The sequence below is a fragment of the Arvicola amphibius genome, chromosome 7 (assembly GCF_903992535.2).
Source record: "Arvicola amphibius chromosome 7, mArvAmp1.2, whole genome shotgun sequence".
NCBI lineage: Eukaryota > Metazoa > Chordata > Mammalia > Rodentia > Cricetidae > Arvicola > Arvicola amphibius.
Genome location: NC_052053.1, coordinates 95,119,229 through 95,132,371, shown reverse-complemented (window position 1 = coordinate 95,132,371; position 13,143 = coordinate 95,119,229). Strand labels below are relative to the sequence as shown.

The 13,143-nt window shown below is 38.6% G+C and overlaps 1 protein-coding gene across 11 annotated transcripts in view; it reads right to left on the bottom strand.

Annotated features, from left to right (window-relative positions):
- The window catches only part of Numb (NUMB endocytic adaptor protein), a 124,191-nt gene that overhangs the window by 21,155 nt on the left and 89,893 nt on the right, over positions 1-13,143 (bottom strand). For 7 of the 11 annotated variants that reach the window (XM_038336027.2, XM_038336029.2, XM_038336028.2 and 4 more), the window contains 2 exons: positions 9,819-9,893; positions 3,206-3,241 (listed from right to left, as the gene is read on the bottom strand). In XM_038336027.2, the coding sequence (XP_038191955.1) occupies positions 3,206-3,241; positions 9,819-9,893 (111 nt within the window). The remainder of the gene's footprint in view (positions 1-3,205; positions 3,242-9,818; positions 9,894-13,143) is intronic. The other 4 variants (XM_038336031.2, XM_038336035.2, XM_038336032.2 and 1 more) reach the window with 2 other exon arrangements.

Sequence of the window (13,143 nt, the reverse complement as noted above, 5' to 3'; positions counted from 1 at the left end):
CCAGAAAAACCTTCATTATACTTTCTTAACTTAAATTTCCATTCTGTTCTAGCAGCATTTGTTATTGTTGAACAATCTAGTGGTATTTCATTAATACTGAGTGATTCTTATATTACAGAATGAGCTTGAGAATATGGGTTTCATTTATCCATCCACTAAACTCAAATACTGTAGAGTAGAAACTAAAGAGCATACAGTCCTCTAGGTACCGAAGATCTGTGTCCTCAGAGCTTATGTTACAGTGACAGGGACACACATAAGTCAGAAGGTGGTATGCAACGACAAGCGGGACAAACAGGAAACGTGTATAGACAGTGGGGTGGGGTTTTAAGACAGGTGGAAATAAATGCCTCATTCAGATGAGACTTTTGAGCAAAGAAAAGAGATGGGGAAGTGGGTCAAGCATATGTGTGTCTGGATGGTGTGTGTTCCATATTATAATGAGCTATAGTAAATACAAAGGCCCTGACACAGGTGCATTCCTGGTGTCTTTTAAGGAATAGAGGGTAGGATGAGATGAGAGGAACAAGAACAGGAGTATCTCCACAATAACCTACAAGGTCCTCATGATTCTTTGGTAAAGACACTCTTCTGAGGTAGGCATTAACCACAAAGCTTCTAAATGCCCAGAGCAGAATTAAACAGCAATGGCTCCAGAATCTGTCTTTGATACTATGCTATACTATTTATATGATAGAAATATTAGTACAAAGTTCACAATGCCTGGCATAACACAGCATTGGGTGACATCATCTAGGTAGAGTTGCATGTACAGAAATATCCACAACTAAGAAGTATTTAGATAGAGGTATAAGGAAAGCTAGGAATATATTGTTCTCTATACTCCAGATGAACAATGTTTCAAGGAGAGCCAGACTGTCAAATGCTGATGACAGTCTAGGATCAGGTTTATCTGCCCAGTAGGAAGCAAGTAGGAAAAAAGAATAGAGTAAGACATTCTGAGGGCTGGTGAGATGGCTCATTAGTTAAGAGCACTGGCTGCTTTCCCAGAGGACCCGGGTTCAATTCCCAGCACCTAAATGACAGCTCGTAACTGTCTATAATACAGCTCCAAGTGATGTATACGCTCACACAGACATACATGGAGACAAAACAGTACTGAATATAAAATTAAATAAATTCTGAAAGGGTTTTGTTATTGTTTATTATTTTGAGACAGGGTCTTACTACGTAGCTCTGGCTGTCTTGGAACTCAGTATGTATACCAGAGTGGCCTCAAACTCACAGAAATCCACCTGCCTCTGCCTCCCAAGCACTGGAAAATTCTGAAAGTTTAAGGAGAAAAAAAGAACTATAAAAATTATCTAAAACAAGAGAGTAATTGTGCTATGAAAATCAAGACACTTACTCATCACTGACTAGGGACAGACTGCACATTCCATAACACGTTTTATATACTGGTGCTGACTTGAGCACCACTGAGATGCTATGAATATGCAGTGTGCATGTGAGGATTAGCTTCTGAAAATTAATAATTTACCCTCTTAAATCTAGAAAAAGTCAGTGACCAAGACTTTGGTTCTCCCCTCCCCATACAGGGTTTCTTTGTGTAGCCCTAGCTGTCCTGGAACTTGCTCTTGTAGACCAGGCTGGCCTTGAACTCACAGAGATTCCGCCTCTGCCTCCCGAGTGCTGGGATTAAAGGTGAGTGCCAATTAGGGATATAGCTCAGTTGATTGAGCGCTTGCCTAACATGGACTACATCCTGGTTTTTGTAACACTAGGCGCAGTGGTACACTCCTGTAACCCCAGCACTTCCAGAGACAGAGGCAGGAGAATGAGAGGTTCAGGTGATCCTTGGGTAGAAAGAAAGGTCTAGGCCATCCTAGGATGCATGAGACCTTGTCTCAAAAACCCAAAATAATAGTCCTCTACCCCTCCCCCCCCCCCACACACACAGGAGAATGGAAGCCTGGTAACAGGTTTGTAAGCCCAGATATTTAGGAGGCTGAGATAGGAGCATCACTAAATTCAAGGCCAACAAATTAATTAGATCATGTCTCAAAAGATTAAGTAAAAAGGGCTGTGATGTAGTTCACAGTAGAACACTGGCCTGGCATGTGCAACCTCCAGCATCACAGAAGAAAAATAGAAAAGCAAAAGTGGTGGTGTATAGCATGGTGTTTAAGACAGAGGAGGAGACGGGTTATCTAGGTTCAAATCCAAGCTTCTATCACTTACTGGACCTGGGTTTAAGGAGGCTACTTAACCTCTGAAACCTCAGCTTCCTCACTGCATAAAGGATGATAATAATTCAACATTAAAGATTAAAGTGATTCATAATTTTTTAATATCTTATATAAATTTGGCATTGTGACAGTTAGTATTGTCAATTTGGTAGAATCTGAAATCACCCGGGAAAGGAGTCTAAATGAGGTCGGCCTGTGGACTGGTTGTGAGCCACCCAAACTGGGTACTGGGAACTGAACTCGGGTCCTCTGTAAGAGCAGCAACTGCTTTTAACGGCCATCCCTCTAGCCTCTTTTATTTCGCTCTAGTATTGGAGACAGACACCTGGGCCCTATGCATGATCATTCTGGGCAAACACTCTACTGCTGAGGTACATTCCTTGCCCTGATCCTTCTGAAGATATGAGCAGTGAACAAGGATCACTAAAGAAGTATGAGAGTACAGCACCCATGCAGCAGACTATTAATTATGACAGCTTTTCCTAGATCAGCAATGCAGGTCAAAGATCACAGTAGGATCTTCAAAGTAAGTTTATGTACTTTCATGTATTCTCCTGAAATATAACTTAGATTTTAAAAAAAGTAATAGTATTGCATGTAAAATTCGGGGTACTTCCAATTTTTACCTAATTCTAATATTTCTTTCTATTTCTGTCAGTCTTGGGCCCTAACTAAAATCTATCTGTTAAAAATATAGCTAATACACTAACAAAACAGTTTTGAAAGATCAAATAGTTTATCTAATAGCAGGTGCTGAAGAGATCATTAAAAAAAGAAACTTACTTGATTCATTTATTGGGTTTTCCTAAAAATGAGATTTTGTATTAGAAGAAAAACAGGTAAAACCATAGACAGCAACTAATTCTTTAATTTTTCGATACAGTCAAATCTGTTTCTGTTTGTGGAGAAATCAAGGTTTTATTCTGTTAGCATGTCAGTGCTGTACTGGGGTGTAACTCCTTATAGAATAAGCATAATCACACCATCAAACTTACTTTTCCAAAGAAGCCTTTGAAGAACTTCCTTTCCTGGAGGAACAGGGGACAAGTCGAGTGCTATTACTGTATAGGCTAATAAATGTCCCGGGGTTTCACATCAATTAAGCACATATAGAAATAGAAGGAAAAGTGGGAGAAGGGGAGAGATGAGGGCTTTAAAGAGTTATCAATACCAGGAGGGAGGGTGACAGGGAAAAGGAAAGGTGCATGAAGTGCAGGGCAACACACAGTACAACCTAAGAATCCCTGGGAAGGGAGGAACTCAGAGCCTGTATCCATGCAGGGCAACTACTTCATTTAGGAATCTATTTTTCCAACAGAGATTATCCAAATTTGGCAGCAGATAAAAAGATTAGGACATACCAGGTGGGCATGATTTTGTATTTAAAATTCATAATAGTAACAAATAGAAGCTTAGTTCTACATACATTTTTCTACTTAAAATCAATCATAGTCAAATGTGGTGGCATGTGCCTATCTATCATCTTAGCTCTTTAGGAGGCTGAGGCAAGGCTGCCTGAGCCCAGGAATTCAGGGTCAGCCTTGACATCATCGGCCTGCCTCTTAAAGAAATAAAAAGTAAAGCTGGGCGGTGGTGGCGCAGGCTTTTAATCCCAGCACTCGGGAGGCAGAGGCAGGCGGATCTCTGTGAGTTCGAGGCCAGCCTGGTCTACAAGAGCTAGTTCCAGGACAGGCTCCAAAGCTACAGAGAAATCCTGTCTCGAAAACCAAAGGGGATGGGGGTGGGGGAGGGGAGAAAGAATGAAAGGAAAAATAAAACAGGAGCCTGTGAAGAAGCTCCACGTTAGCCTTGCCTTTGTAGTGAGATTCCAGATTAAAAGTAAACCACCACCGTGTGGAACAGCATGTTTCCCATGCTGTTCGGCTCTGAATTTGATGCTCTGGAACTGCAAACCTTAACAAAACATAAAAATGGCAACCCATAAAGCTGAATCATGAGCATACCTCAGCAGTTCTTGCCATACCCTTTCTAACTCAGGGAGCTTAGTCACAGGTGGTCCACATCCATCAGTGTAAGTGTATATATGTGTATACTCATCGACTCTACAACATACAGAAACAGCAGGATCTATTCCAGTTCAGAATAAATCATTATGAGGGATAAAGACTAATGCTTATACTGGGGCATAGAAAAAAATATTGGAAAATCAAATTATGCTCATGGGCCACAAATAGAATTTAAGAAACAGGGTTTTATTTAACTGTTCTTTTTGAAGCAAAGAATCTTGCATTAATATAATCATACAATTACTATCAGGATAAGGAAATCATAACAATCTATGATCCCACCATCAATTTGTTGTTTTGGTTTGTTGAAACAGGGTCTTACTATATAGTCTGGTACTCACTTACAGTCTAGGCTGGCCTGAAACTCACAAAGATAGATCTGCCTCTGTCTTCTGAGTGCTGGGAGTAAAGGGATTCACCACCACACCTAGCCCTACCATCAGTTTTTAAGCTCTATTTACATAGTTGATTATTAAGAAAATCTGAAGAATGTATGCAAAGTAGATAGGTTCAAACTCCCAGCCCAGCTCTCTACTCCCTTCCTAGGGCTGAGCTGAACTTTTGTAGCTGCAAAAATGTCTAGTAAAAGACAACGATGTGATGCTGAAATTTGAGTCTCCTAGCTTTTGAACTCATTCAGTGTTTTTAAACACTAAAATAATTTCCCCTAAATTTTGAAAGTCACAACAAATATCTCCACAAGACCTAAACAAAGCTGGAAAAATAACCAGCGTGTTCCAGGTAGCTGTCACGGCAAGACTAAAATGATCTCTGCTGCCAAGTTTGGTGGACCTCGTCTTGTTAGACTATGAGTAACACTCAGCTTTAAGGGATGCAGCCAAAGTTAAAGATTCAACATTCTCGCGCAGGGCAGGGAGGGGACGGGACACCAAAATTAATATTTAATTCAGCTCCTAGAAAAGCTCTTGTTAAAGATGAGATTTTTTTCTTTTTCTTATAAAGATCCCAGATGTTAATGAAAAAAGGTGACATGCAAAGTGCATAAAAGACAGATAATGGATTGGAGAATATTAATGTTCTTTAAAAAAAGATATGATTCTTTTACCTGCTAAAATAAGAACATATATTAAAACAAAGATATCAAATAGTGAATAAAAACCCAACATACTAGAAACTAGTTATATAATGAAACAAATCTAAAATCAAAGGCAGAGAAAGAGAGACATTTAGAAGCAATAGAATGAAATAGCATTCTACAATTAAAGGCATTTTAGATCCCAGTGAAGCAAGGCAAAATCTGATACAGTAATTAGAGTTCACTGCTAAATGCATTATTTACCACCCTATAACATAACTAAGCAACAGCCATTTCTGAAATTTATTCTATGCAATTTAAGCTTTGTAGTTAATTAGTGAATTATGTCACAAAATAAATGAGTTAAAATAATTGTTACTTCATGTATATGAGGGTAAGAGATGGTCTGAGGTACATATTTTTTTTTTTCTTTTTCTTTTTGGTTTTTCGAGACAGGGTTTCTCTGCAGCTTTTTTAGAGCCTGTCCTGGACCTAGCTCTTGTAGACCAGGTTGGCCTCGAACTCATAGAGATCCGCCTGCCTCTGCCTCCCGAGTGCTGGGATTAAAGGCGTGTGCCACCACCGCCCGGCTGAGGTACATATTTTAAAAACTATCTCGATACTATTTTCTCCACTGGAGAATGTCAACTTTGCTGATGACCTCTAACACAATTTAAAGTAATTCTAAATTACAAGGGAACCACTTCGGGAAGGTCCCCATACAACTATACTTTAAATCATTTTCAATTCCCCACAAGGCTAAAACCACTAGAAAGAGAACTTTTTGGTTTATAGGCCGTTCACGCGACAGGCTTAATGTCTGTTTGCTGTTTAACTGGTGGTATGTAAACTACATAACTCCTCACATTTTAAAGTTCTGACATTCAGATTGAACAGATCGCAAATGTATTTTGTTTCTTTAAGCCCCTGCACCTTTATATACCCTACAACTTGTTTCCACTTATCTAAAAGTCTTTCAGGAAGCTTTATGATCTTTACATTAACAAACACACACTAGCGACACAGCATTTGGTACAATGTAAGAATTGGGCACAGCAGGCTGTAGATCCTAGCTGGATATCTGTTAAAAGAATGCTGTCAAAAAAGAAAGGTACCTAGTATCTCTACTTAGTAAAAATACGAGAAGACAAATAAACAAACAACAACAAAAAAACAAACCACCATGGAGCTATGTGGACTCACAAGACAATATCCTGAAGACTTCCTATTGACTGTAGGTTCTCAGTATAGCACTAGACAGTTTATCTACAGAACAGTGATGTTTTACTGAGCATAATAAGTAGAAATTTACCCATTACCCAAAAATCCAGCTTATTTTTTTTAAACACATTTGCCAATGTAAGTTTATATAACTGTCCTAAGTTTCCTAGATATAGTATGCCAGAGGATGATGCAGGTGTATTCCTTGATTGTTTCATATTACTTTGTTGAGGCAGGGTCTCTGTGATCCTGGAGTGCACTAATTCACCTAGACCCGTTGGTGAGTGAGCCTCAGAGATCTTTGTCTTCACACTCCCAGATCAGGGATTACAACCTTGTGAGCTGTAATCACTGTCTGGCCCTGTATAACTACAATTTTTAAAATGCAAATTTAGGTTCTATTTATGGTAAATATAAAACACATTAAATGTTATTCAAACAGTCGTGGACCTCGAACAATAATCTTGTTTTAAAAGTAAAAGGTGAAATAAAACAAAAAATCTACTCAACAAATTAGCTTTAAGCTCGGTGGTGAGCGGAGTGGAGATGCGGTGCCCACCCATCCTTCCGGTGCGTGGGAAGTAGAGGCTACAGGAGGAAGAGCTGGAGGCTCTATCTCAAAAATGCCGAAAATTCCCAACAGCAATAAAACTAGACATTTAAATACTGGCTACATCTAGATTTGGGAGAGATCTTGTTTTATTTACTAAACACTTTTAAAAAATTAACCTTGTGTGTGTGTGTGTATGTATATATATATATCTATGTATATATGTATATATATACACACACACAGATACACACACACACATATATGCCTGTGGTATATGCCTGTCTCTTGGAGATGTAAGATTTCCCTGGAACTGGAATTACAGATGGTCATGAACCACAATGTGAGTACTCAAAATCGAATCTAGGTCTCTGGAAGATCAGACAGTGCTTTTAACCACTAAGGAATCTTTCTAGCCCCTATTTGTAAATCTTGGAGTTCATTTGTACTTTATAAAATATACATGTTTCTATTTTTTTTTTTAAGTTAAGATTCAGATGAAGTGACATACCCAGGAGGCAGAGGACAGTAATGTGCTGGAAGTTGAAACTGTCTCAAAAACCCAACTAAGTCAGACACCAAAGATTACAAACAAAATTAGACAGTAATGTTAAAGATCGTGGCTCGGCAGCCTGTGATGCCCTGGGTTTGATATTCAAAAGGACTGAATTAAAAATTTTTCTTTTAAAATACTTATTTTATGTGCATTAGTGATATGTCTGTATAAGGATGCCAGATCCCCAGGAACTGGAGTTACAGACAGTTGTGAACTGCTATGTGGGTGCTGGAAATTAAATCTGGGCCCTCTGGAAGAGCAGTCAGTGCTCTTAACTGCTGAGCCACCTCTCCAGCCCCGAATTAAAAAGATTTTTCTAAAAATTAAAATATTTTCTAATTCCACAGTGGTTTCGTAACCCTAAGTAATATAATTTTTAAGACATTAATAACTATAGTTTGTCTTGGGATAATCTAATTGGCATCCTAGGATTTTAAATTAAGGTTTATTTTTATTTTTAATTATGTGTGTTTCTGAGTGTGGGTTTGTGCACATGTGTGTGGTAATCACAGAAGATGGCATTAGATCCCCTGGAGTTGGAGTTAAAGTCACCTCAGGAGGGTGCTGGGAACTGAATTTGAATCCTCTACAGAGCAGCAAGCCCCTTTAACTGCTAAGCCACCTCTCTTGTCCCCGCCCTCCATTTCCTGGTGTGTCTGTTGTTTCCTATCATTAGTAACACACTGATATAAAATATTCTTTAGGCTGGGAATGGGGCTCATGCCTGTAGTTCTAGCACCAGGGAGGCAAGCCAGGATCAGAAGCTAGAGGCTAGCTTGGGGTACATACTGAGCTATACAAAGAAACTATCTCAGGAAAGAAACAAACAAAAATAATCTTTAAGAAGTTAAATAATTATTTTTAAAACATCCTTACCTAAACTCTTTAATTTATCATTCTAGAGGAATGGAGAATTATTTTGTAAGAAAAAAACCTTTTATTTCTCTTTTAAGCTAGTTTTGATAAAAATGGAAAGCTAAATTATTTGAGTCTGTATTTAATTAGGGAATAATTATACAAGAGAGCAAATCTGTCAAACTAGTTTCATGGACCACAGAGCACAGGAGCCCTCTTAACACTGATGAAATCGAGGAAACTTGATGGGTTTCTGTCACTTTCACTTAAGAATTTAACTGCAAAATCTGAGATAAAAGGGTTTTCTCTACATATAGATGAATGTATGTGTACCATCTGCACACAGAGTTGTTTATGTTTTGTCTTCTACAATTAGGTTTTTTTTTTTTTTTACTTTTCTTTTTACAACAGATTCAGGCATTTATTCCAAAGTAAAATCTACCTCTTTGATATATTTTTAAATTTTATATATACGATACTGAGGGAATACACAAGAGGTAACATAAACTGTACCAATAAAGAAGAAAAGTTTTGGTTATTAAGCAAACTGAGAAAAAAAAGCACTCATTAGTAGCCAAACTTATACTAGCAAACCCAAAGTAACATGAACTGAATGCTGTTTGGGGATAGGCCATGCAGAAGTGATGCTTAAAGCTTCCACAGCAAAGTGGGGAATGACTACATACTGGAGAGAAGGAGGCTGTGAAGGGGGCTTAAAGAGTTATGGGACAGTACTTAGACATTGAAAATAGAAAATTAACACTTCAATATGATCCTGTATCAACTGTAAATACTTTCTCTCCCTTCTTAAATACACAAGTATGAATGTAGGATGTATTCTATGGTGTAACCGGCAAAGAAAATGCTATGTCTCTTGAAAAGGAGTTATACATTTCAAGTTTATGCAAAAGGAAGAGAAAGAAGGTTGCTTCTGTCAGAGGAACATAGGAAGAAAGATGTAGGAGTCAAGATAATGAGAAGTCCCGCATCAGGCATTGCTCAGGAATCTTCTACTTTTGTCCCTGGGAAGTTCTTTCTTATAGATTTAAAATTAACAGTGTTATCATTCAGGTATCACAATTAAGTGTTAACTGTAGCATTTCTGGGCTGGCTTTAGAATATTATTTTCTATCAGATTTCATACTGCTTGTTTTTTATGGGTCAATAAGTGAAAAGCATAATCTGGATAATGTAGGAGTTGGTCTTTATATGTACTTTTGAATAGAGAACATGAGATGTTCTCTTTTTCAGTAAGCTCACATCTTTTGCCTTGAGAGAACACACTGTTCTGACTGATGAGCACAATCTTGTAGGAAAATATTGATAGCATATAGATCAATATTAGCAATCACCAAATACATACAGCTTTCAATCTTTTTACAGCATCTTCACAGATGTGCATTCCTCTTGACTCATCAACTTCTACATGGCCAAGGTACTGTGGAGAGAAGGGAAAGGAGTTAGTTCTATTGATATTCACTGAGAAACTATTTAGTAGATAGCAGATGACAGAGAATTAAACTCCTGCATCACGAAACTCATAGTTATTGAAGAAAAGTAAAGGCAATCTTATTTTATAGGAATTATCAGGGGAATAAATCAAAAAGTATATGATAGTCACTAAGTATATTCAGTCATCTGAATCTACAGGGGCAAGAGCATAATAACCTAAGTGAGATACAGCTCCTCTATCTCCACGCATAAAAACAATTCTAAGACAAAATATGTACACCTAGCATGAAAAAGTACAAACGTGACCAGCAAGACGGTTCAGCTGATAAGGTGCTTACTGAGGAGGAAGGAATTATAAGGTTCAGAAATTATCATGGGCTGAGAGAAGTGCACAAACAATTTATGTGTAATAGGATAACTAAACATCAGCTAGTATTCTTGTTGCCTGGAATATGAACAGATTTTGAGTACTGAAATCAGTCTGCACTTGACCCTAGAGACAGTGTGAAAAGTTAAGAATGAATTTTTTTGTAAGGTGATTATAATTTAAATTAAACCTTATCATAGGACTAGTCTCAGGTTAAGCAAAAGGGATGGTGACAATATGCCTTGATTCCATATTCTAAGGGTTCCCACCTTCCTTCCCTAACAGACAAGATCTTGCAGTCTTGTTATGCACCTCAGGCTGGCCTCGAACTCATGACCTTCCTAGCTCAGTCTCTGGAGCATCTGGGATTGCAGGTATGCATCATCACACATGACCTACAAGTGCTTGCTTTCCCTCCTTCCCTCCCTCCCTCCCTCCCTTCTCCCTTGTTTTTTTTGTTCTTCATGCAGGGTTTTTCTACGTAACTCTGGGTTCTGAAACTTGCTTTGTAGACCAGACTGGTGTTAAGGAATATTATTTTAAGATGTGTTACACTTGTTTATGCTGTTGAGACATTTGTTTAATGATGCAAAGATGTGTTGCATTCTTTTATGTTGTATTTGTTTAACTCTGTGAAGCTGTATTACTTTGCTTGTCTAAAGCACCCACTGGTTTAATAAAGAGCTGAACGGTCAATAGTGAGGCAGGAGAAAGGATCGGTGGGGCTGGCAGGCAGAGAGAATAAATAGAAGGAGAATCTGGGAGGAAAGGATGAAGAGCGGGAAAAGAAGGGGCCAGCCACACAGACAGCCACAGACTAAGAGTGAGAGTAAGGTATACAGAAGTAGAGAAAGATAAAGCACAGAGACAAAAAAGATAGATGAAATAATTTAAGTTAAAAGAAAAGCTGGCAAAAAACAAGCCAAGCAAAAGCTGGGATTTATAAGAAATAATAAGTCTCCATGTGTGGTTTATTTGGGAGCTGGGTGGTAGGCTCCTCAAAGAGCTAAGGAGCAAAAGAGTAAAAAACAAACAAACAACAAAACACTAGCAACAGGCTGGCTTCAACTCAGAGATCCGCCCGCCTCTGTCTCCCTAGTGCTGGATTAAAGGTGTGCGCCACCATGTCCTGGCTCCACATGTGCTTTCTTAAAGGCAATTCAGCATCTGGTTCCAGGTAAGTGGAGAATACTGTTTTCTGTCCTGCTGGGTCCTTCATCCGCGCAGTCCCAAATAAACACACAGAGGTCTATATTAATTATAAACTGATTGGCCTAGTAGCTCAGCCTTCTTATTAACTCTTATAACTTATATTAGTCCATAATACTTGTCTGTGTTAGCCACCTGGCTTGCTACCTTTTTCTGTGAGGCAGACACATCTTGCTTGCTCTGTGTCTGGCTTCCTCTGTGTCTGGGTGATGACTACAGACTGATTCTCTTCCCAGAATTCTCCTGTTGTCATTGCCCCGCCTCTACTTCCTGCCTGGTTGCCCCACCTATACTTCCTAGCTGGTTACTGGCCAATCATTATTTATTTAAAATGTCTGCAGTTGTCACCCAGATGCAGAGGACACAAGATGTGACTGTTTCACCAAAAAAGTTACCAAGCCATGTGGCTAACACAGACAAGAATTATGGGCTAATATAAGTTATAAGGGTTAATAAGAAGTCTGAGCTACTAGGCCAACCAGTTTATGATTAATGCAAATCTCTGTGTGTTTAGTTGAGACTAAATGGCTGTGGGACCTGGTGGGACAGAAACTGCAGTCAACAGAACATTTAGTATACACACCCTAAGCCTCCCACTAGATGAAACCATAAAATCTGGATACAATGCATTGGAGCAGCTACTGAGGTTCTGAAAAGAAAACAGAAGAATCAAAGGCCTGTTCGCTTGAGGCATTACCAATTTCCAAGTTTACCTTTCCCATTTCCTTCACTGGAAGCTCCGATTTAGAAAAATACAGTTAAAGCAGTAAGAACGGGCACGAGGGAACTCTGGTAAAATGACTCTAGCTCTGACGTGAGGAGCAGGAAGGGAAACTCCTATTCAGAGAAAGCCAAGGAGCTGCAAGAAACCTACTGGTAATGTTGAGACAGTTAAAGCAGCAGAAGTAGCAAAGCTGAAAACACCTTAAATTCAGAGTATCCTCTCCACTTAGTCAGAGAATGAGGGTGCTATAGGAGAGAGCCAAGCAAAAAGCTACTAAGGAGGACAAAAGCTTGGGAAACTGAAGTTCTGGGCTAAACCTGGACTACACAGGTAAGGATCTGCTCCTGTAACTGGTATATTGGGACTTTCAGAGCTACCAACAGAAACACCATTTCCCAGTTCTCATACTCACCACCAATGGGTGGTGTACACACCACAGATTTATACAGGCTTTGAAAACTAGACAGATACAATTCTCATATCTAACTAACAACAATCCAAATTCCTCCAATATGAAATTTTCTGAGTACAGACATGAGATATAGATATGATATAGATAGTAGCAAAGTTCACACATGGCCTCAGGTTACATAAGTCACAGTCAAAATCAGGTAATGCTAAAAATACTACATATAATTATGTTTAGGCTATATGTGTAAGATAAATAAGAAACATAAATGTTTACATTTAGACTTGAGTCCTATCTCTAGGATATCTTACTATGGATATATGCAAATAGTCCAAAGTTTTAAAAAAGATCTGAAAAACACTCCTAAGCAGTTTTAGATATAGGATACAAAACAAACATAGTTACTTATAAACAAGTCACCTATATAGCACAGGCTGGCCTCAAACTTGTTATGTAGTCAAGGATGACTTTTAATTTATAATCCTCCTGCTTTTTTTCTCTCTCAAGTGCTGGGATTACAGGTATGT